Source organism: Cucumis sativus, chromosome 2 (genome assembly GCF_000004075.3).
Source record: "Cucumis sativus cultivar 9930 chromosome 2, Cucumber_9930_V3, whole genome shotgun sequence".
In the NCBI taxonomy this organism is placed as follows: Eukaryota; Viridiplantae; Streptophyta; class Magnoliopsida; order Cucurbitales; family Cucurbitaceae; genus Cucumis; species Cucumis sativus.
Window position 1 is genome coordinate 18,173,841 of NC_026656.2, and position 26,020 is coordinate 18,199,860.

At 29.6% G+C, this 26,020-nt stretch overlaps 2 protein-coding genes across 2 annotated transcripts; both read left to right on the forward strand.

Moving 5' to 3' along the window:
• Nucleotides 1–1,781: 1,781 nt before the first annotated feature.
• Nucleotides 1,782–3,473, forward strand: LOC101203977 (hypothetical protein). The gene is made up of 3 exons (XM_004142823.3): nucleotides 1,782–2,481; nucleotides 2,573–2,758; nucleotides 2,829–3,473. Exons 1-3 carry the CDS (start codon nucleotides 1,990–1,992, stop codon nucleotides 3,108–3,110), a joined length of 960 nt encoding a protein of 319 aa, XP_004142871.1. The 5' UTR covers nucleotides 1,782–1,989; the 3' UTR covers nucleotides 3,111–3,473.
• Nucleotides 3,474–16,242: 12,769 nt separating this feature from the next.
• LOC101218781 (heat stress transcription factor B-4) lies at nucleotides 16,243–18,026 on the forward strand. Its single transcript, XM_004142965.3, has 2 exons — nucleotides 16,243–16,688; nucleotides 16,882–18,026. Exons 1-2 carry the CDS (start codon nucleotides 16,440–16,442, stop codon nucleotides 17,755–17,757), a joined length of 1,125 nt encoding a protein of 374 aa, XP_004143013.1. The 5' UTR covers nucleotides 16,243–16,439; the 3' UTR covers nucleotides 17,758–18,026.
• The last annotated feature ends 7,994 nt before the right edge of the window (nucleotides 18,027–26,020 follow it).

A 26,020-nucleotide genomic window follows, 5' to 3' on the forward strand; every position in this document is an offset into this window, starting at 1 on the left:
CAATAGATTCCAAGTTGAACGAATCACACCATGGTGATAATAATATAAATCTTGCTCGTCCTTGCACACCAACTTTTAGAGCTTTTTTCCTTTCTAGTGATAGGTTAAACAAAATGACTTTTTTTTCTAGTAAAGATAAACATGTTAAATTACCTGTTTTGAGAATAGATATTCAATTTCTATTCCTTTTAAATGGTTTGATTTATCGTTTGCATTTGAATCTCTCACTATTATTCTACTTATGAAAATGCTTATTTTTATATTACAAGTTTAAGTCGATTATTGGACCGAATTATACTTTTGTTAACCGTATCAATATTTAATATTTTATGCAGCTATAAATATGTTGAATTACTATTTAGATGTCTAGAATTTTAAAATATATAACTTTACTTACTAAATACTGTTTAGAAAAAAATGTTAAATCATGCACAACCAAAAGAACTTACAAATGCTATAAGCACTAGCATGGAACTTCTAACATTCTGCTACTCGGTTGATTTCCAACATCGATGATTATAAGGCCATACTGCGACCTAAAAGTTGAGTTTTGTAACACTTGAATACTTTTTTCTTTTAATTTTTTCTTTGGTGGAGAATCAAATTCTTGCCATTTTTATCGAGTATATAAAGTCTCAATCAACTTAGTTGTACTCGTGTTGACTTTTAACATTTATGAGATATATGTCACTAGGACATGGATCAAACGCATAAAAATTAGAAACCTAATAATCAATATGCATGTAAAATCGAAGGTTGTAAAATATTATTGACCCTACTAAAAATAACACGTGAATTACTGTTTGATGCCTAAAAAGTCGTATTGTTAAGTTTTAAGTTAGAATCAAAATTAGTCACTAAATTTAAAAACGTAAATACTAATATACCAATAAAATGTGCACAATTGTAATGAAACTCAATTAATTGATCATCATAACATATTTCAACCATGAAGGTAATTGAACTATTTTTGTTAACACAGTTACATAAAATTATAAACTATCAAATCCAGTATTATCCATAACAATAATGACAGTAACAACAATAACCATGACAAAAAGCGAATTCATATAATTATATATAGAAAGGACATTTGGTTAATGATATAAAAAAAAAAGAGTTGAATTAGTAATAAGTATAGGAAAGTAAATGTGAAAATTGATACAAATAAGGGATAAAAAAAATGTATGTGTTTTAGTAAAAAATGTGAATGAGTGCAAATAATGGAGTAATGTAGGTAGTAAGAAAAAAAAGGAAAAGCAATATTAAAAGGCCGCCAAATAACATAAACGTTTTGATTTAAAAAGAACAGAAAAGAAAAAAAGGATTTTGGCAGCAGCCCACGCACATGGATTGGTTACACTTCACATGCTCCGTTTGCCCCCCTCTTACCACCGACGCAACCTAACGTTTAACATTAACTCCATAAATCCCAATTCTCAATTGCTTAACAACTCACTATCACAATATCGCAAACAATAATGATAATCTCTCTTCTATATATATATTTTTTTACTTATTTATACACACACATATATAATTATAAATTGTGAAGTGTCTGATTTATTACCAAAATCTATTCTATTTTAATTTTGTATTTTTTAATATTATTGTTTGTTTAATTATATATATATATAAAAAAAAAATGGAAGGGTTTAGGCTTTAGCGTGTTCAATAATGAAGATTCGTGTTGGCGGTGCCAACTGTAATCTAGCTGTCAGTAACTAAAATTCCATTGCCCAGAAATCTCTCCTTCTTCAGCCTTACGCCAAAATTTCATCTCCCATTCCCCTTTTTACCCTTTTCTTCCTTTTCTGTTTTTAATACTCACTTCACAAAACCGCGTCTCCCCTTCTTCAATGGCGTTACTCTTTACACTTTCACTCTCTTGAGTCTTGATCTCCATTCCAAACTCAAATCAACGCTCTACAATCTTCCATTCTACCTTAACCCAACTCCCATTTCTTCAACACCCCAATAACTCCCACAATGCACGCTAAAACCGACTCCGAAGTCACCAGTATCGCCCCTTCTTCTCCGACCAGATCTCCTCGCCGTCCTGTCTACTTCGTTCAGAGCCCTTCCAGAGACTCACACGATGGGGAGAAGACTGCCACCTCCTTTCACTCTACTCCTGTTCTCACTAGTCCCATGGACTCCCCTCCCCATTCTCGCTCCTCCGTCGGCCGTCACTCTAGAGAATCTTCCTCCAGTAGGTTTTCTGGATCTCTTAAACCTGGATCCAGGAAGATCACTCCTAATGACGTCTCTCGCGGCGCACATCGGAAGGGTCAGAAGCCATGGAAGGAATGCGATGTGATCGAAGAGGAAGGTCTTCTTGAAGACGAAGATCGGGGAAAATCTCTTCCTCGTCGCTGTTATGTTCTCGCTTTCATTTTGGGATTTGTTGTTCTTTTCTCTATGTTTGCTTTGATTCTTTGGGGTGCTAGTAGGCCGATGAAGCCCAAGATCACTATGAAGGTAAAACCACAATAGCAATGCAATACATTTTCTATATTAGGGATTTTTTTTTTCTTGTTTCTTGTTCGTTGAATTTCCGAATTTTTTACAGAGCATTACATTCGAGCAATTCAAAATCCAAGCCGGTTCCGATTTTACGGGCGTCGCCACTGATATGGCTTCCGTAAATTCTACTGTGAAACTCATTTTTCGAAACACCGGATCATTCTTCGGCGTCCACGTCTCTCCTACTCCCGTCGATTTATCATATTCCGAAATCACAGTCGCATCAGGAACCGTAAGCTCCCAAAACCCTAACCCCCAAATTTCTTCTCATTCAATCTCTAACAAATTGTCGGAATTTTCAGGTTAAAAAGTTCTATCAATCACGGAAGAGTCATAGATCTATGACAATCAATGTAATCGGTACCAGAGTCCCACTGTACGGAAGTGGAGCAAGTCTGAGCGGTTCCACTGGAACCCCCGAAACACCATTGCCGTTGAAACTGAGATTCGTGATCAGATCCAGAGCCTACGTGCTGGGCCAATTAGTGAAGCCAAAATTCTACAGACACATCGATTGCCCCATAATTTTCGATTCCAAGAAACTCAATGTCCCCATGTCGCTCAAGAATTGCACAGTCGTTTGAAAACGAAAACGAAAACGAAATCGAGAATCACTTGAACATTTATTAAGATCAGTACTTGTTTTTTTGTTCTTGAGGTGTCTAGGAAATGGCGGACTGCGACAACTGGAACAGAAACGGGGGACGCCAGAACGGGAAGGGTAAAAGTGGAATAAGCGACAGAAACGGGGTTTCGATTGGCTGCCCGTTTGCCCGACTAGTGCAATACAGGTCGGTTTCCGGGCAGCGACATGTGAATGAATGTTGGCTTTTATTTTAATTTTTTTTCGATTTTTAATTATCTCATTCTTTTAATTACCATATGTGTGAGTGATGATAATCATAATATATATAAAATCAAATTTTAGTTTACATATTTTTGCTCCATCATTGTACTATTTATTATTCTTAATAATGCTTTACTTAATACTTTTAGAGTTTGATTTGTTCATAATGGACGGTGGCTGATTGGTAAAATAATTGCGTCTGGAAGGCTGTGTTTGTCTTTTGGATGTTTGTTTGTTTATTGCAATTAAAAGTCAAACTTGATAACAATTCTTTATATATTCATATGCATTTCTTTAATCCATATTGCAAGGGATGCATGTGAAGTGATGTTCTTCATTTTATAATTAGTATCAATAAACCGACTTCCCAGTTTTATTTGTTTGTTTGATTGGGAACAAAATCTAAATTGGATCTTTGGTTAGTAGTAAAATTTATACTTACCATTCGAATTATGATGTTAAGTTTGATTAATACAGAAATCCTATAACATACCTCTTTGTTTGATAATCCGTTTTTGTTGGGGTTTGGTAAGAGCAGAGTAAGAGTGAAAGGAGTAAGGATGTTTTGATTTTGTTATTAGAGAACCCTTTTGACATGTCCTTAATTAATCAAACTCCTCTGTAATGTATTATAATTGTAAATGTAAATTAAGTTGCTCTAGGATTAGGCTCCTATAAATGGATCATTTGTACCTTGATCATATCCAATGTGTGAAAATTACACCCATTATATACTCAATCACTCTCTCGCTTTGAATCTCATAGTCTCTTGTGTCGATCCTTTAGGTTCATCAAATATAATTCACAATCCTATAAATATTGTATCTGATATTCAAAATTTATGAAGCCTAAGACTTTGATATACCAAACGAACAACTAATATAAGCTATCTCCTGACATAACTCTGATTCCACACAAATTTAAAATGGAAAAATTCCTTGTGTTACCTAATATCTTTAATCAATGTACTAATTATGCATATAAATAATGATATTGTACACCTTCAATTTAAACTCTTGTTATTTGATTTTGGAACCACAAAAAAAGTCGTATAGTTAGAAAATATACTTGTTCTCACTTTTATATACGAGTTTTCTCCTCAGCCAACATGAAACTGTGGTAGGGACAACGTATACTCTCTAAAGTCTAACATATCTATCTACAATAGTATTGTATTGTCTACTTTGAGCACAACTCTTGTAACTCCCTTCTTTTTTTTTCATTTTACGTAAAATTTCTTATACTTCTAGAGATAATTGTCATCTCACTGTATATCTACGAAGGTGGAACTAGCGATAAACAGCTATTTCAGCCAAGATTTGAAGAGTAGAGTTAAGATCTTCCTTCATTCTTCAAAAGCTTGTATACTCTAATCTCAACTTTGTTTTCTTTGTTCTTTTTGGGCCTTTCTAGCTCAAACTGAGATCACATCGTTCCTATCACTTTTGGGGGAAGATGAAACTGTGCCACTTTAATGTACAATGATCCCAGGGCCCAAAAATTGAGCCCATTTGTACCGAACCCATGAAATGGGTCCAACCCACACTAATCCCAAGTGTCTTAATGCTTAGGAAGCACAAGGCCCAACTGCACTGAAGAAGGTATCAACAGTTTAACGAGAGTATGAATTAATTCTGCTTTAATCTATCATATAATAATACTAATCTTCACTCTATGTATATTCCAATCATACATTAATGATAATACAGTACTACTAACCAATAATAACATAACGTGGGTGTAATTTCAAAGTTCCATAGCTCCATCATTCAAACAAAGAAAAAAAAAATGGAGAAATTGCTGAATGGGTTTTGGAATTAGAAGAAAAGTGAAGAGAGTGAGGGAGATAGATTTTAATGAACTTTGTTTGGCTTATGTAATGATGGGTTCGAAAGTGATGACAAAGAGGAAAAAATGAAAAATGGTTGTGCCATGATTATAAACTATATGTATAATTAGTGTTACATTAATTATTGAATCTCCACTTCCACTTTCACCACCGCAAATCTCAGCCCATACAAGTCCTGTCATACTCATACCTCTTTGCCTTTTTCTTTTTTCGACCTCTCTCTCACACACACACACAGTCTCTCTCTCTCTCTCTCTCTCTCTCTCTCTCTCTAAATAATAATAAGAAGAAGAAAAAGAAAAGAAGTGAAAAAATGTTGTTTTTTGTAATGTAAATCTGTAGTGGACAGACTGAAATTCCATTAAGGAATAAGGAGTGGGACTTTGGTTTCACTTCAATCATCGATCCAACACTCCTTATTCCCTATAAAGCTGCTTCTCTCATTTCCTTTCCTATCCTTTTTTTTCTTTCTTTTACTAACTTTCTTTTATTTTTATTATTTTTTTCCGTTCCTTCGTTCTTTGTCTTTGTGGGGTCTTTTGTGCCTTTCTTCCACTTTGTATCTATTTGTTTTTCCTCATAGATTTTATGCATCATTCATCTCTTTCAAAAAAAGAAACAAAGGGAAAAATTAAAATCTTCAAATCCCACTTTCCTTCTTCACTCATTCCTCCTTTTCTCTTCTTTCTCACACACAGAAACAGTCTACAAAAAAGACAAAAAATAAAGAATGATAAGTTTATGATCAAATGGAATAAAGAATATTTATATATATTAAGGTGTGTGTGTTCTGTGTGAGTGTGTGTGATATATATATAGGGTGTTGAAAAGACATTATGTTGTATGGTGATAATGTTCTGAAGTTTGTTATGTTTTATAGTTTTGAAGGAGAAATTATAAGGAGGAACTGATAAATGATGGGATTGGGAATTGATGGATAAGAAATGTGTGTATTTGTTATTATTTTTATTTTTTACTTTTTGGGGGATGGATCGTGAAAACAGCTTAGAGTTTCTTTAATTAAAGCCAACATCAGAAAAAAGCACCAGCATTGTAAGTTTTGGTTCCACTTTTGGTAACAGTAGACGTGATGCTATAAAGGGCAAAAATTTAAAAAACAAAAACTCAGATTTCAAGTCTCTACTCCTATAATCTAATTTACTAACTTTCAAGCTCTTTTCTTTCTTTAAAATAAATATATATCTATATATAATAAAAGTTTGATCATATGGAATTTAAACCAATTATTTCCTTTTCTTTTCAAAATGAATATAATTGATAACACAAGCACACACAACTCTTTTGTTGTGTTTTGTTTTTTTCTCTTGGAAAAATACTTTTTTTTTTTTTTTCATATTTAAAAATTCTACATTTTAAACTTTTTTCATTACATCTTCACTCTCAACCACTAACATAAATATCTAATAATTGATTTAAAAAGAATTATGAAGTGGAAATTTGAATTTAATTTTAATAACAGTGAAAAATAGTTAAACTTAATTAATTATAATTATTTTTAATTAATCAACACTAAGGATGAAAAATGAACCTTTAATGAAAATCTTAAACCTACACACAAAACTGAATGATTGAATGGGTAGCATTTTGAAAACATGTAAACCAAATGAAAACTATACTTAAAAATCAAAGTGAAATCAAAGTGTGTGTGTGTGTATAATGTTAAAGGAAATATTAAGGTCCCATAAGATTGGAATAGAAATAATGTGTAAAATGTAATATAAGATGGGGGGGACAGAGGTGAAGGGGAAAGGGTGTGTTAGTGTTACCCCAGAAAAGGGACCGGGGAAATTCTATGGCTTTAGCTGAACGATCTGCATCTGATGACTCAACATGCAATCCCCTTTTCTTATTGACGTGATTGAGCAGCCAAAAGTTTTTTTGTTTCCTAAGTGGATAATTAGGTGGTGGGTTTTATAAGGAAAGGAAAACACATATGATTAATTATTTTTTTACAAAGACATTCATACCCCTTATATATATTCATCTCACACACCCAAAACCAAAACCAAAAAATAAAAATAACTATCCTTCAAATCATTCATACATGATTCTATGACCAAGTTGAGGTTAACTTTGGCAGAATTATTAACACACACACACATATCTATATTCTTTTGTAAACTGGAAAAAAATGGCATAATTGACAATCATTTAGGGCAAAAAAGACAGAAAAGATTGAAACTTTAAGCATGAGGATAGAAAATGGAGGGACCCAAATGAATATTTAGGTTTTTGATATGGATCATATATACGACATTAATTACTCTGAATCCCTTGGATTGGGGGAAGAAGGGTTTTGGGTGCAAAGGCTATGTTATGGTATTAGGGCAAAGGGCAAAAATGAATGGGACCCTCTCTTTTTCAATCTATATATCCTTTTTCATTTTTAACATTGATTACATATATATATACACACACACACACATAGGTAAGTCATATAGTATAAAAAGAAGAGAAGAGGAAGAGAAGAAAAAGAATGTGATATCCATGTGATCTAACAGCCTTTATGTTCCCCTCTTCCATCCACATTCTAAAACATCTCTTCCTTTCTTTTTCTTCCCCTTCTTAATCTTTGATCATATTTGAATAATCAATGCACATGTGTGTTCATGTTTTGTACTAAAGAAAAAGAAGAAAAAAACCATTGCTAGGCCCCCATTGATTTTGCAAGCCTAGGGGTCGGCCATTACCTGGTCATTTCACCCATTTAAAGCATGTCATTAGTGGAATTCCAAGGCCCAATATCACATCAACTTGTCAGTTTTGATCATTCTAACCTTCCATCTCAACTTTGTGTTTTCTCTAAATCTACTCCTATCTTTTTTTTTTGGTTGTTGTAACATGTATAAGTCATTCCTGTGAAATCAACTATGATAAAAAAAAAATTAATGTGTAATTAAACTAATAGATAATATAATTACGTTCGTGAGTAGTTGAAGAAAACAATTTACCTATTAGAAAGACTAATTCAAATTATAGATCAAAGATGTCTTCATGGTCTAGAGAATTTATAGAGTCCACTCTTTAGACCCCTATACTCGACCGTTTGTGCACAACATAATATGTATACGTTAATACGAGAGAGTCGAGTATGAAAATGTATTTTGCAATATTAATGTGTCTAAAATATATAGGTTGGAGCTCAATTTAAAAAAAATATATTTTAATAACATATTTGGATTGGGTGGATCCATGAAGTGGAAGCAAAAAAACATGGAGTAAGCTCATTTCATATTCAAGTGATGTCCTACAATAGGTTCTAATGCTCACGGAAAATAATGAAGAAGAAAACATGCCTTTTCTATTATTATTTGTAGAAGGGTTTGTGGTTGGTGTCTTAGCTCTAGGGCTTCTTTAGTAAAAAGAAAAGGTAGAGAGGAAAAGGAAAGATAATGTGGGGGAAAGACATGAGACATTTATTGTATTTTCTATCCTTTTGATGATATACTCTTTGTAAAGTGACCTAAAATTAGCTTTATTTGTTGATAAGAAACCATTGGTCATATGAAAGTTCAATTTTTTAAATGAAAGTTTCTTTTGAATTAATTAGAGGGAGTGTATAGGTCTCAATTTGGTGGAAGTCTTATTTTCCTATTTTTTAATGTCTTTTGTTGGAGAAAATCAACTTTTGCATGGAAGTATATATATAGTCTAACCCCCTTTTTCTAAAGAGAAAATTTTAAATTGGCCTAACCTTCCTTTAAGTTAGGGTATTATCAACTTCCAATTATAAAATCAATTAGCATTACTAAAAAAAGATACCAAATCTTTTTTTGTATATACAAAAAAAAAAGATCTTAATATAAAAAAAAACAACGAATGTCATGTTAGTTTTTTTTTTATTAGTGATTAATAAAAAACTAATTGTGTGGATAAAAATACTTCCAAATCAAATTTTATGATTAAACTTAAAATTTTAGATACTAAAATACTATATATCGTACTCAAACTTTAATTTACAAAAAGTATAAATTTCTCTATTTAATTTTAGCACCTATGTATCTACGCCTATTGACCCTTGTTACTCCTGTGACTTGTTAAAAAATAAAACTATACACATGTAAGTCAATATTTGAGCCACTAGTCATAAAGTTAGAAAGTTAAGATTCTATTGGTTATCATTGCCATTGAAATTTTACTTGCACACTTCAATATATTTAATAATGGTTCAAAAAGAAAGATTTAAAAATGCCTACTAGTTTTTATATGGAAACAAGTCTATTAGTCAAATTAAGATAGTCATGTTGTGATAAGAAATAATACTCAAAAGCTTTAGTAGGTGAAATTATTGAACCTAGCATGTTTGAAGAATGCGACCGAAAGAATTCACCTTTAATTAAACGGTGAATCTAGAAAAATTATTGAATGATTGAAATGGTACTACGATTCTTGAAGCTTGGTGTCAAGGGAAGTTTAGAGGTAATGAGGTGGTCTTACCTATACATCTAGTGGGAATAAAACCTCATTATTTAAATTACAATGAAGCCAAAAATAATAATGAAGCGAAAGGGTTGTAAATTGATTCATGTCACGTTGGGAATACCATATTTTTTTGGAAGGGACATTTGATTGATAGCATACAATAAATATATAAGAAGAAATTATGTGTTCCCAAAAGGTAAGGTAAGTCTTCGATTTGCCTTCGAATTACAACCCGTCATTACGTTCTAAAAACCAAATATTCGGAAGGAGGTGAAGAAGTATATATACATAGTGGTTAATTAACATAAGATTTATATGCTTTCAACCAAAAGGCTAAAGTTACGTTTGAACCCACCTCTTCCAAATTTTTGTACTAAGAAAACCATTCATGGTTAATCAGCTTTCTTATACTTTATTTGTACAACATTTTTTTAAAATAAATTTTCTTATATATGTTTAAAGAATAATATAGTAGATTAATTTTCTTAAAGAAAGAAAAAAGAAAAAAGAAAAAGAAAAAAAGTTGAAGGTTTGAATATGGTAAAGGTGGTATGAATGGTGTCAACGTACGGGTACATTTGGTTTATCCTTTGATACTAATTTCTTGGAATCGTGAAATTGTAAAATATTTGTGAAGGAAATCCATACACCAAACCAAGCAAAAGAGTACTAAAAAAGATATATATATAGGAATAGGAAGAAAAACAAAGGGTGTGTGTGTGTGTATGTATGACTGTATGTGTGTTGTTGAATCAATTAGGCATTAATTAGGGAGTGTGAATTCTTTGTAGGATCCATATACCCCTCGTGACCCTTTAATTCATCTCTCTCTCTCTCTCTCTCTCTCCTTAAATATACACTTAAATATTACTCTCTTTTTCTTTTATTTTACCCTTTCTTAAGACATACCCTCCACAAAAATGCTTCTTCTTTTCTTTCAAAAAAGTAATTGATTATAAAAAGCTTTAAACTTTGTTAATTTCTTTAGACCAAACTATTTCCAATGAAGAAAACAACCTTTTTCTTTTCTTTTCTTTTCTTTTTTTCCTAAATGGTTTAAAAAGGTTTTGTCGGAATAAAATTATATAAAAAAAATTAGTGTTAAAAGACGTAACTTTCTTCCATGGTTTGATTAAAGTGTTCATATAATATAATATAATAATAAAACAATGGACATTATTGAAAACTTATTGTTGGAATAAGAAGAGGAATTTGGGAGTTGCATCTTTTAAAGAAAATAAAAGGAGTTTTGACGCAGATTGAGGTTCATATGATAATATATAATAATGATATTTGAAAAAGAGAGTGTATATGTGTGTGTGTGTGTGTGTATATATATATAGGAATGGTAGCATTGTTGGTCGCCGTTGACAGATATGGATATAAAGAGACAAAATAGTTAGGGCTTTTCTTTCTATAAAATTGCATAAAATGTGAAATTTTATTTCTTTATCTTTTACTACTATGGACCAAAGACAGCCAAGAAAAATAGAAAAAATAACACCTTTTTTTACCTCAGATTTTGGATTTACTTTCCGTTTCATTTATAAATTACAAAAACTTACCCATTTAATTTTACTCACTTTTGTTTCAATTTAATTTATAGAGTTTAACACTTACAATTTAAAATTTAAAATTCCATCAAATACTCAAATAATATACATTAATACTTAACACGAAAAATAAACGTTTAGTAAAAAATTAAGATTAAAAGTAAGAATCAAATTGAAACAAAAATACAAATTTTTGTACCAATAGGAATCCAATCACAATTATTATATTAAAAAAGCGTAAGTGAATATACATGTAACAAAAATGGTACAGAAATAGGTAGGTGCAATAATTTAAATGGAGCACATAAAAGGGAAGAAGAGTAAGTTTTTTTCTTTTTCTTTTGTGGTAAGGTGTTTTTAGGGTTGAATATAAAAATGGGAGATGGTGTAGAGAAGAGAGTGGGGGAATGGGTTAAAGAAATTAGAATAGAATCTTCTTAGGGTTGCATATTGCAAGAACAATATATATAAGAGAGAGACATTTTGGTAGAGTTTTTCATATATATATATGTATGTATGTATGTTTATTGGTACTGGTGGGCTCAGTACGATCATCTCCCATCATTTTTATTCATAGATAGATAGAGAGATGAGTGGTGGTGTTGGTTTGATTTTATCATACACATTTTATTATTTACTTACACACTTTTTTCTTATGGACCCATTTCCAACCTTTTTCTAGTGAACAATTCTGTCTTATATGATAATTCTAACCAAAAAAATTCCCCTTCCTAACACAATTATATATCTATATGTCTTGGTTTCGCTCGTTTTTTCTTACTACTTTGATTAGTAACTTCAAACGGTGTTTAAATTAAACCAGTATGACAAATGTTTCTTTTCTTATGCTCTTGCATTTCTCTTTCATACTTGTCAAAACGATAATAGAAAGTACTATATAAAATATTTCATGTTCTAACAAGTAAAAGAAATTTTTTAGTGGAACAAATTTTTTTATCACTGATACAATGTAGTACTACGAACGGTTTGGTTTCTTCTTAAAGAAAATGTGGTACTACGAGCTCTTTCCATTCACTGTTTTAACAATAGATATGTTTGGTTGTTACATAATTTTAGAAAGAATAGAAAAAAATTTAAACTAGTAAGAAACCATTTTTGGGATCTTTTGAGCCTCTTTTAACAAATTGTTGAATAAATGTTAAGAACTCAAAAATCCAAAATTGGAAAGATATATTTTAAAAATTCAATTATCTAACACCTGTATTCTTCAAATTTGAATGACAAGAAATGTAAATTTTCTTTATTATTTTATCTCATATTTTTTTAAAGAAAACATACTAGGTACACCATGACATTTTCACTAACTAGACACATGTTTAGCACCCTTATCATTTTTGTTTCATTAATAATAGATCGGTACAAAAGCAAGGAATACAAACAATATTATCTTCTTCATTATTATTTTATTTTATGAGTCCTACATAATTTTTAGATGTTTCTTTTTACGCCAACCGAATAAATGAAAAGTAATGCTACCTTCATTCATTGCGTTGAAAAATGCAACAAAAGTTTATGTGTTTAAGGGATGAAAACTATTCCCTAAATGGAATCGGACCTTATTGCGTGAAATAAAAAAATTCAAAATAGTTACACAAATAAAAAAAAATGGTTGTTTACAACATACAGCAACCACATTTGAATGTTTTTCATCAATAAATTTTTTAAAAAATTATGTAAATTAGTACATTATTACAATGATATATAAAAATTCACCTATTAAATGTAGTAATAAAGAATGACATAGTAGTTTTATTGAGAATAAGGAGAAGGTACTTGCAAGTTAATCAAGACACTTGTATAAATGGAGAGTCCCACCATAGGATTAACAACTCATATAGTATTGATTGAGTGTATGATCGAGAGAAAGAAAAAGGGTTGATTAATTATGTAACGTAAGATTTAGCTAATCCAATCCTTTCTCGTCTGTAGTGGAGATAATATTATTGCCATGTTTACGTTAAACCTTAAAAGGGGAATAGTTTTAATTGGTGTTCTTGGTTTTTTTTTATATATAAAAAAATGATGATGAATAGGGTTAAAAGAGTGGGTGAAAATAGGGAAGATTAAATAGTCACACGTACACCAGATGGAAGAAAAAAAAAAAGGAAGACAAACAAAAAATCACGAGAATGGTATACAGAGAAAAGAAAGCAGAAAGAAAGTTATAAAATTTTAAAAACATTGTCGTCATCCTCATTCATTAATTCATATATATCTTTACAAATATATAAATATACATAACAATGTCAGTCTTCTCTGAAATGGTTCAGACAGTAAAAACGTCAGAAATGGAAGAAGAAGAAGGAGAAATATATTTGTGTGTGTGTATATATATGTATAAAATTTATATTTGTAATAAATTACGACATTAGAAATTTAGAACACAAGAAGAAACAAGAAAAATTGTATCATGAGCTCCTCCCATTTTCCATTGCACTTCTCGGGAATTGAAATTTTCTTATGGCTTTATCTTCTCCCAAATCACATTTCAAGAAAAATTATGTATGTTTTCTCAACATAAATCAATGAAAAATATGTTTTTCAAATGCATCTCATTCCCAAAGGTTTTTCATAAAACTCTCATTCTCTTTTTTCAATAACAAAAAAACATAGAAACTTGGGTTTTCTCTCCCTTCTTTCTAGAGAAAAAACACTACATCGTTTAACTTAAGTAATAAGAAGGGAGTCCATTCAAACCTTTGCAGTGTCAAATGCTTAATTTTCTCTAATATATATGACTTGAAATCATTCTTACATTAATATGCATACTGTACACATACTCAAATTTATATCGTTAATTTATTATTTTATTTTAAAATAATGTAAGGATAAAATTGATTATTTTTTAAAATTCATTTTAGATTTTCAAAGTTCAAAATAAATATTTTAAAAGTTTAAGAGAAAAAATAGAATAACTGAGGGAGAAAAAAAAGATTTAAACAAAAATTAAAATCACTAGGCCAGTAAGTTATCAAGGAATAATTTAAGTTTTTCAATGTAATTTTAAATAAAATGTTGGATGAGCTAATTTATTAAAAAATTAAACACTTAACTTTTGGGTATGTAATCATGTAAGTATTAACACAAAAATATAAAAGAGGATCCTAAATGATGGATGGAAAAAAAGAAAAATTAGTAAGAACTAAAGTATGAGAGGATATGGTGTTTTTTCTTTTTCTTTTAAAAAGTATTATTTATTTGATGAAAGATTTGTTTTTCGTTTTCCAATAATGATAGAATCGTAGAGATAATCAGGATTATAATCATTTTGAGTATCTAATTGAAATAATTAGGCATTATCGTTTTTGAAGCTAATATCTCTATTCACTTTGGGTTGCCTTTTATGTATTGAAATGATATGATCTCCCACTTTTACTTTGCATAGTCATTCATCATAACAAAATATGAAACCTTTTTTTCTGGAGGATATTGATCTCTCAGTTTGTTCATAATTAATATCCACTAATTAATTCATTATTTAATTAGATGGAAGATTTTCCATGCAATCTTTGTGCTAATTATCACATTGGAGATTTTGCATGGGTGCCCTTCACTCTTTGTTCCTTTTCCAATTATGTTGTCTTACTCTAATTTTGCTTTTGATTTTTTTTTTTTCCTTAGTCAAGTGAAATGAAAATTGTTATATTTGAGAATTATGAAGTTGTGGAAAAACTTTTGGGGCTAATAATTCACTCACTTGGGCAATTCATAGAAGGAGAGACATCAAATAAAATATATGCATGGCATTTAATTTTTGAAAGGATTACATTATTATACATATGGTCATAATTAATCAAATTGTAAAGAAGCTTTTTTTTTTTTTTGTTCTAGCTTGATCAATTAATTAAAAGAGCTATCTCACTGTATGTATTAAATTTATTGCACATACATTTTAGTTGGAAAAATTATATAAAAATGAATAAATATGAATCAACAGTTTTTATAATAGGAAAAAAATCACCAAAAAAAAAGTATGTAAAAAAGGGTTACATCAATTATGTCACAAAGTTGATGTATCATAATTTTAAACAAACAATTAATCAATTAAGCAGATAAAAGAGAAGAGAAATGAGTTGATGAATTGACCACGTTGATATTCAAAATAAAAATATATAAAATAAACCTTTTTGGTGGCTAATTTTTGTTTCCTCGAACCACTAAATGAAGAAAGCAACACTCTCCTTCCTTCCTTTCTTCCTTCCTTCCCTCTTGACGTAATAATTCCACTCTTAGATTATTTGATTTATTTTTTCTTGCTTGCAACTATTTTACAACAATTTCTTTAACATAAAACAATCAATTAAAAGAACACACAACAACAACAGAACGTTGTTGTTTTTATGTCAAATAACTGTCCTGCAACGAAGAGAAAAAAAGGAATCCATCTCACCATTTCATTGGAGATTATATGAAGAAAGAAAAAAAAGAAAAGCTTCCATTCCCATGATTGAACTCCTCTTCAAAATAACAAACTGATAAACAAAAAAAAAAAAAAACTTTTTTTTTAAAAAAATAGAAATCATGGTATAGACATTTCTTCAATATACAAATTAAGAAGCAACCATTCTTTACTGTGCCCAACTTTAAGTAAGTGTGAGAGAGTTCAATGTCAGAAAGAGGAAAAGAGAGAGAGAGAGAGAGAGAGAGAGAGAGAAAGAAAGTGAGAGTCACGGGTTTGTCTTGAAATGCCCTTATTTCCACAGTTCTATACAGACAGACACATATTCTCTCTCTCACTAACCGAGGAGAGAGAATTTCATTTTTAAAAAAAACAATAGGAGTTTAACACACTGATTATTCCAGCAATAATACCAACAAACTACACATATCTTTATGCATATTTCTCAATCACAAAACAAAAGAAAAAGAAGTATTAAAAAGATACTTTGTGTTTTAAAAAAAATTAAAATGTTTGCTAAACATTTAATATAGATACTTGAAGATGAGTGGAATCGAAGTGTTTTTCTAATAACTATAAAGTAAAAAAGAAAAACATATATGTTGAGATTACAGTTAGAGATTTCCACAATAACGTCACATCCTTTTTCTCTTCTATGTGTTACCAAAATTCATTTATTTTATTCCACACACTCAGTCCCTCTCATTCCTTAACTTTTGTTTTTGTTTCTTAGAAGAAATTGCAAAAGTTAGAGTTTCCATTCCAACTTCTTTCTTCTTCTTCTTCTTCCTTCATCAAACTATGTCTGTAATGCTTGACAATTGTGAAGGCATCTTACTTTCTTTGGACTCTCACAAGTCTGTACCTGCCCCTTTCCTCTCCAAAACCTATCAATTAGTCGACGACCCCTCCACCGATCACATTGTCTCCTGGGGCGAAGACGACACCACTTTCGTAGTCTGGCGTCCTCCCGAGTTCGCTCGCGATCTCCTTCCTAACTACTTCAAACACAACAACTTCTCTAGCTTCGTTCGTCAGCTCAACACCTACGTATGTAATTCACAACTTCACATTCTTCTTCTTATTTTTTTTATTAGATGAAAGAGAATATCTTGACTGAGTTGATACATATTTAACACCCACGTCGTGCCTCGTAGCTCAACAGATCATACAACGAACATTGCTCAATTTTGGACTGTTTCTTAACATGTTCTGTTTATTATTATTTTTTTTTTTGGATTAGGGTTTTAGAAAGATTGTGCCAGACAGATGGGAGTTTGCAAATGAGTTCTTCAGAAAAGGAGAAAAACATTTGTTATGCGAGATTCATAGACGAAAAACTGCTCAGCCACAACTGCCTTACACCCATCACCATCTTGGAAACATTAACGGTCCTAGTTTTTTCCCATTTTCGACACGAGTTAGCATCTCGCCGTCCGATTCAGATGAGCAAATCAATTGGTGCGACTCACCGCCAGTGCCACCGAGGGCTACGGGGACAGGTGGATATTCGGTTATGGGAAGTGGAATTATTAGTAACAATAGTAGTACGAGTAATTACAATATGATGAGTTCGGTGACAGCTTTGTCTGAGGATAATGAGAGGTTAAGAAGGAATAACTCTATGCTGATTTCGGAGCTTAGTCATATGAGGAAACTTTATAATGATATTATCTATTTTGTTCAAAACCATGTGAAGCCTGTTTCTCCTAGCAATTCTTTCCCTTCTTTACTTCTCTCTCATCATCCTTCTACTACTAATTCCCAAAAACCCCTTAATCATTTTCTTGGGATCTCTCCTCCTAATACTACTTCAACTACTACAAATCACTTTTCCGTTCCTGGTACTATTGTTACAACTCACTTTGTGAGCTCTCCAACTGCAACGTCTAAGAGTGCAGTTACGGAGCTTGACGTTGGAGAAGCTGATAACAATAGTTGCAAAACCAAGCTGTTCGGAGTGGCGATTTCATCATCTAAAAAGAGGATGCATCCTGATACTACTACTAATTATGTTTCTATTTGTTCCAATGTCTCAGATACCAACAAGAATTCTCGCTTGATCTTGGAAAAAGGTGACAATTTGGGGCTCAATCTTATGCCTCCTTCCACCTCCTAGTTGTTCCTCATCCTATCCAATACTCTCTTTTTTATCTTTCTTCAATTCTCTCTTAAGATTATTCAATTTTTTATTATCTTTTTTTATTATTCCCTTTCTTTTTTGTTATTTTTGAGCGGATCATATCGGTTCGATTTGAGAACTGTTGGAGTATTTCGTGTGGGGGAACTTGTGAATGGTGTATGTGATTATCTTGTACATCTCAATCTTTGTTATTCTAATGCTCACGAAAGATAATTAATTAAATTTGTGGGTGGGTTTTTTCAGTACAGAAAGTGAGATCAAACTTTTGACTTTTAGAAAATAAGGTTACAGTAGGATATGGAATTCTTTTGAGTGAACTAACAAAAGGAAAACACAAAAAAAGTCGAACTAAATTATTTAAGCTGCAGTGGTTTAAAGCACAAATTAGAAAATTGGGATAATAATCAATTTTGATTCCTTTTTCTTTTGTTAACATAATTTCTTGATTTCATTCTGTGGTCTTCCTGATACAATCTCTGAAAGTTTCAGTTTTCCATTAGTAGGGAAAGAGAGAAAAAAGAAAAATAGTGGAGATTTCATACAATTCTTAATTACCTTTTGTTTCTCTGATGGAAAAAAAAGATACATTACAGAAGAATTAATGATTTAATAAGTATAATATCCTTAAGTAGTAAAGATATGTGACCTCAAGGAGATTTGTTTATAAAGCACATGCGGCTCACACCTAATTTTCATCACTATTTTTTATGAGTTATATATATATATATTGGGATTTAAATATATACACAACAATAATATTAATAAATCACGATACATACATCATATGCTCATTATTGTAAAATAAAAAATGGGAAAGTTTTACTTGGAAAAGAAAAGTGTTATGATAATTGTTAGTAGCTATGATTTTCTTCCAAAAAAAAGGAGCAAATTGGATGAAAGTGAAAGGAAGAAAGAAAAAAAAGGGTAAAATGGGAAGTGAAATAAATGTTAGAGATCGGGGTTTGTGTATCTTTCAAATTGTTCTTATTCTTCTTAGCTTCCTCAGGGACCAAGAACTTCTGTGTCTTTTACTTATACTTTTCAAGTATATATTGTTTGTACCAAATAGATATCTGAGTAATGGACCAATATGTCCTATTTTTTGGTCCCTCCTTATTCTTTCACAAATTTCAATAGCCTCACTCTTCTCCTCCAGGTTCTCTTCTTCCCATATTTTGAACCACCTAAAAAGGAATCATTGACTGTTAGATGAGTAAATTTAACATAATCAAACTCTACCTACTTTATAGTATTTCAGTAATATATATCATAGGATGATGGGTTTTATATATATATATATATATATATATATAATTCGTGCCCTATAGTTTATTTTCATTTTTCTATTTGTCTAGTATATGGATGCTACTAGGAAAACAAAGGATTTATGGCCAGTGATGGTTTGAAAACCCACATGGAAAGAAAAATCGTTTTAGTAATTACCACAAAAAGTTTGTTTTTAAATTTCTTTTTCAGCAATAGGTTTGATAAAATCGTACATCATGTTCAACTTCTTCATCTACTTTTTTGAAGTTGAATACTAATATAGGAAGTTTAAATCTTTGATTTCTAGATCAAAACTATATGTATTATTCGTTTGACTTTACCCTTATTTTGTTGATATAATTATCACATTTCCTTGAGGTTAAAAACATGCATGTTCATGTAGACAAATTTTATTGAAACAAAAAAGTAACTTTACCATAATACGTTAATAATCTTATAAAGCAGATTATAGACGTACTTTTTTGTTACCGAAATATTCCTTTTTAATATATAAATAAAACAAAACATTTGTATAGTATAAGAAGGCATCTAGCTTCTGAAGAAGATGCTGAGAGAAGGCAGAGATTTAAAGATGATGTCAACAAAGTATCTACAACCCTTAACTATCAACATTAAAGAAAAGAAGAAAAAAAAGGCCATCATTGGGAAGTATGATTAAAATTAAGCTGATTAAGTTGGCCTTTCAAATTATTTTTAATAAACAAGTCATGAGAAACAACAAACTAAATTAAACAATGCTTAACTCCAATGGAAATAGTGATCGAGCATAAGTAAAATATATTTAACTGTTTCTCATGATATAGGGATTATTTTATATATGAGAGCATTTGAAGGAGCAGTGTATGGTATTAAAAATGAAATGATAAAATTGTAAAGGAAAAGAGAGGGTATAGTTTGAAAGGATGTGAGGGGAAGTAAGAAGAAGATGAGATGAGTATGGAGGTGCAGAGAAAGTGAGAGGAGACAGTGTGTGGTGAAGAAAGGTAAAGTCAAAAAAAAGATCCAATTTTATTTTTTATTTATTTTTTTGAAATTTTGATATGAAGAAAGACATAAAAACAAAACGAAAAGAAAAGAAAAAGAAAAAGGAAAGAAAATAAAAAGAAAAAGGGTTAAGTTTCAGAATATCTTTGTCGTGCAATCATTTCATTTCGTACTATAAATCCCTAACCTTTTTCCAATAAAACCCACCATCTTATATTCTTCTTTTCTTTTTATTTTTTCCTCTCTCTCAAACACTCTCCCACGTGACTCCTTTTCTACATACGTGTGAACTATTAACCCACCCGTGTGGTGCGTGTGGTAACTCTCTTTTTCTCTTTCTTTCACTCTTTTAAAACAAATAAATCAATTATAAAAAACCCTTTTCTTTCTTTCCACTTTGCTTTTTTTTTTTCCTTCTCTTCTTTCTTTTTGCTTTCTTCCATTTTTTTCTTTTTTTGTGGAACCACTTCATCACAAATCAAATTTAATCACTTTTCTATTTTAATTCCACCTAATCATTATCAATCTAAATTTCACATTATCATCCTCCTACTCTTTTCTAACTCTTATTTCTAAACTTTTCTCCTCTTTTATTTTACTATACTTTGTTTTAATTGCATGAACGATTTCAATTTCATATACACTGTGTTAACAGTTAATTAAACACTAGTTGTTTCTTTTACTATTTTGTTATGTAAATCATTTTGTATTCCAATTAAAGTCAATTGTATATTCAATAACATATAAGAAGTTCACCATTATATATTAGTCCAAATTAATATACTAACCTAAATTAAAATTTAAACTAATTTTATTATTTGCAAACTAAGTTTGCACTAACTCTCAATACAATTTCAAAACTTTGCCTAAACATAGCCAACTATCTTTTTAAAACTATAAAGTAAATGGTCTTGAAACAAAACTTCAACACTTCAAATTATATATATATATAATTTTGTCCTTTTTTGAGATGATAAAATATAAGTATTTCCATAAAAATGATTACCTAGTGATAGTGGATGAAAGGTAGAAAAGAAAAAGAGAAAGGAAAAAGAATGGATTAGACACATCTTTTACGATAGTAATTTTTTTTAAAAAAATGATTTTAAAATAATTTGATATAGTTTTTTTTTTTTTTAAATACTTTTTATGAAGGCAATTTCTGATCTCAGTCAACGGATTCCTGAACCTCACTTTAGTTTCCTCATGAATAATAAAGAAGATATATGATAATGGTAATAATGTTGTATGTGTGTGTGTTTGTATACACACATATATGCATATATTGCACATTACATAAATAATTATGTGCTATTAATTAATTATATTCTTCATGAATATTCAAAAAAGTATGACATCGTGGACAGTAGATGATTATTAAAAATTGAAAGGTATAGAAGAATGGTCTTTTCTATTTCATAATCAAAACAAACATCTATCAAATATTTTTACAAAAAGTATGTATAGTGGTGTTTTTTTTATATTGTAGTTTATAATCATGAAAATTTTCAAGTTTTATCTCTAACCTTTTACAATTTTAATTCAATTTTTTTGTAGACTAATTTTTTTTCTTCCAATTAAGCCTATGTTGTATCAAAATATCAATTTGATGTCGAAAGACTTTGATAGAGTTGAAATAATTATATAAATCTTCTCGTCTGAAGAAAGAGAGAAAGGATTTATGAGCCTTCAACTTTGAAGGAAAGCCCACAGGGCCCAATACAGGAAAGACCCTTTTTTGCATGTGGGTTTGTAGCCCAACTCTTTTTTTTTGTTTTAGAAATTATAATTATTAGGGTTATTGTATATATTCAACATATATGTATATATATGAAAGATTAGGTATATTAGGTATTCTAGATATTCAATTAAATAGACAATCAAATGAAAATGTAGCTTTAATTTGATACATTTGAGAGTTTATTGAAATTTCGACGGTGAAAAATAAAACATTCAATGACCGAAAAATACAAAACTTATTCGACAGAATCTAGCTAGAAATTTCGTGCTTAATATTATATATATTCAAAACAAATGAAACATTTGGTATATTAGGTATATTTTAGATTATATTCAAAACATATGAAACATTTGGTATATTATGTACATTTTAAATATTCGATTAAATAGACAAACAAACGAAAATCTAGTTTTGAATGTGATACATTATAGAGTTTATTAAGAATTCAACGTTGAAGAAGAACGATCACCCTATAAAAAAAATTAATAGAATTATATGTCAGTATATTTTATTATTGCATATAATATGGAGTATATATATACTAAAACATAGAACATATAATATAAGATATATATACTAAATAACATATATAAATTCTGTGTATATTTTATTAGTGAAAGGTTCTTATATCAATTTGTTTATGTATTTTATTTAAATATTCATATCTTATGTGGTAAATAATACGTTATGTTTAAAATAATATTGATTATGTATTAAAGTTGTTTATGGCTACAGGAACATGAATGAGAAATAATTATGACGAGTATATGTAATATATGTCATTAAAACATTAATTGTTTTATAGTATATGTAATGTTGAGAAAACTTAATATGGTTGTAACGTAGGGAGTTTGATGAAAGAATTGAAAATCTAAGGAATTGTATGGAAAAAAAATGAATTATTCAGTAATATACATGTAAGAAATATCATCAGCGTTAAATGCAGTAAAAAAACACATAACATAAAAGAAAAAGAGTTTATTATTGAATATATGCAGTGATATATATGTAACGAATCACAAAACATAAATGAATTATTCAGAAACATATGCGTAAGAAATATAAAAAAGATAAGGAATGAATATATAATCCGTGTATATATTAGTATAAAATTACTCATATTATAATATATTTTGATTTAGAGTTAATTGAAAAGATAATTAAAAATTATTATTATATTAATCAATCACATTAAATTAAGGAAGTTATAAAATTTATATTAAATTCAAATATTTTCAAAAAGGAAATATTTCAAATAATCACATTAAATTAAGGAAGTTATAAAATTTATATTAAATTTAAATATTTTCAAAAAGGAAATATTTCAAATAATATTATGAATCAAAATATCTAATTAATAATTATTGAAAGGTTTGAATTTGTCCTTAAATAATATCTTTTCAATTTAAAAAAATAATTTTTAAATTATGACATTTGTCAAACTTTTTATTGACAAATCTTTCCAATTATTATTATATATAGACGTGTTTATTTATGTATGCATGTAATGTGAGAAATTAATAAATGGATAAATTATTTTTTGGTTCTACCTAGAGGCAAAAAAAAAAAAAAAAAAAATTTCAGAATTGATTTTCCAACGACTTTGTGAAAGATTCTTACATATACCATAATACTTAGGTTTAAAATTAAATTTCTTTCGTTTTAATACCTAAATTTCTAATTATATATATTATAACTTTATTATGCATTCCTCTATGATATCCATTAACTTCAGAAGTGAAAAATAAATCAATTAGAACAACTAAACCCACCAAAAAAAAACATAAACATATTCTCACCATGATTCCAAGTCAGAAAATTATTTTGTTTGACTTAATTTTTTTATAAAAAAAACTATATTTGAGATGGTTCAACACCATCAACAGACTACCAGAGCTTAATTTAATGGTAAAGAAAATATATGATCTCTAAAACAAAGTAAGAAATCATGAGTCTAATTTGTACGGTAAACATCTACTCTAGAATTAATTATTTACGAGTTCATTTTACATTTGATTTTGCAGTCAAATTAGACGAAAAATTTGAAACCCTCGTATGAATGTTTAAATGAAAGTATAAAAAGACCATGCATTAAAACAAAGAGATATGAAATAGTGTTAGAAAAGAATTAGATGTATGGAGATATATATTCTGTATCTTCTTCAAGTTTATTCACCTCCACCCCAAGCCAAAGCACAAAAGCTGGTCATTAATGGCCGCTTCTCTTTACTTTGACTATCTGTTTCAATGCATTAAAACATAAATAAATAAAAACATAAAAATGCTTTTATATATATATATATATATATATATATATATATATATAAAATGAGAAATTGAAGAAGATGATGCAAAGAAGGGAAGAGAGGGGCCGTTTGTGTTAGTAAAAGAGTGGACAAACCAATTGTTTAATCTGAACCGTACCTGCACCAATTTGGATGTGCCAATGGAAAAATCACTATATTATTTTTTTAATCTCAATAACCCTTTCCCCAATTCATTGTATATTTCATTATTAATCATTTATAACGCACACTCTTCGTTTATTTTATTTTTAAAATTTTTGAAAGAACAATACAAGTGGGGTGTGGGGGATGAAAAAGATAAGGTTCTGTAAGTGATAATGTTACGTGTTGTTACTTGTTAGAAAGAAAAAAGAAAATAGGAAAATGGGTTTTTCCAACAGCAAAATTTATAAAATTGCAGTTTCTTTTTCTTTGTTTTTTCTTTTGGAAAAAGGTTTGATTTCAATTGGTTATGTATTGCATTTAGAGATTGATGAAGTGTTGAAGAACATATGTCTGTTTATTCACGTCTTGTTGTTGCTTAAAATGTCTGTGTTAACTATATTATATTATTCTAGAGGCATTTTTGGGATAGGCTGTAAATTTTAAATTAGGTAAAGCCCAAAGTGATATGAGACAAAGGCAACTTGGGAAAATCTATGTTAGATTGTAATAATAAATGTATTGTCTTTTAGTTAGCCTAGAGTGTCTACTGCTGCCTTACTACCCAACTAAAAACAATCTTCAGGACTAAACCCCCAACCTTAACCATCTCAGCAATTTTGTAAGTAACATTACAGTTTCTATCATAACAATTACAAGAATAATAATCACAAAACACCCCCACCTAATGTATAATGTTTTAACTTTTTGGTAATTTTAATTTATTTTTATTATTCTTCTAACTATGCATGCATGTTGACAGAGGTTTCAACATCCTACTCCAAGAGAATAAACGTTATTAGCTTTAACTATATAAATGAGTTATGTACTCTCATTTTTTGTTAAATCATTACACTTTATTTTACCATTAATGACATATTATATACGCGGTAAGGTGTGTCGGTATAATTACATTTATAATAATCTATTGGTTTCAAGTTTTAGGTCAGTTAATGACTTAATTAACTTGGTATTAGAAATGCTATCAAACAAATGCTACACTTTGTTGTGAACAAAGTCTAAACTCCTTTTGTAATTGTCATATGCTTCTCCTTATCTCTTGAATTGGAAAGGTTTTCTTTACTTAGCCTTCTTTTCTTTATGTTTTCTTGCTATATCAGCGGAGTTACTGAAGAATGATCTCTTAGAAAAGTAACTATAATAATAATAAAGTAAACTTTAAGAGTACATGATATTATGAATGATATTAATTACACAGATTTTTTGGAAATGTGGTCTCCAGTTCTCCAACCTATTTTAGTTCATCTTCTAAGGGGAATTAGTAGGCATAGCAAATTGATGCATTCCATTTTTCTTACAAACTTGCATAAACTATGATTACATTTTTAAAGTTTTAATTTGATCAATTAACCTCCTAGACTTTATTAGGTGTTGCAATAAGCACTTGTGTGAATTGATGTGTAATTTCATACCTAGTATTTCTCGAGAGTGTACACCTAACGAAGATGTTCTAATGTTATCTTCTTATTAAAAAAGGTAGTGTTCATTCTATTTACTTATATATATATATATGATATTATTTGTACCTTATTAACTTTACCTCCTAAGCTATACTTGAAGTTGCAAAATAATACGGGATAATGTTTTAGGATTTAACGCCAAACTTAACACAAACCCATTATATAGCACTGAATTGAAGCAAATTATAAAAAAAAAAAAGAGAGAGAGAGAGAGAAGAAATGTATATAATAACCCATAAACCATGAACAAAATCTTAATCCATTCATTAAGTTATTTCCATAATGTTCTAATTAAACTT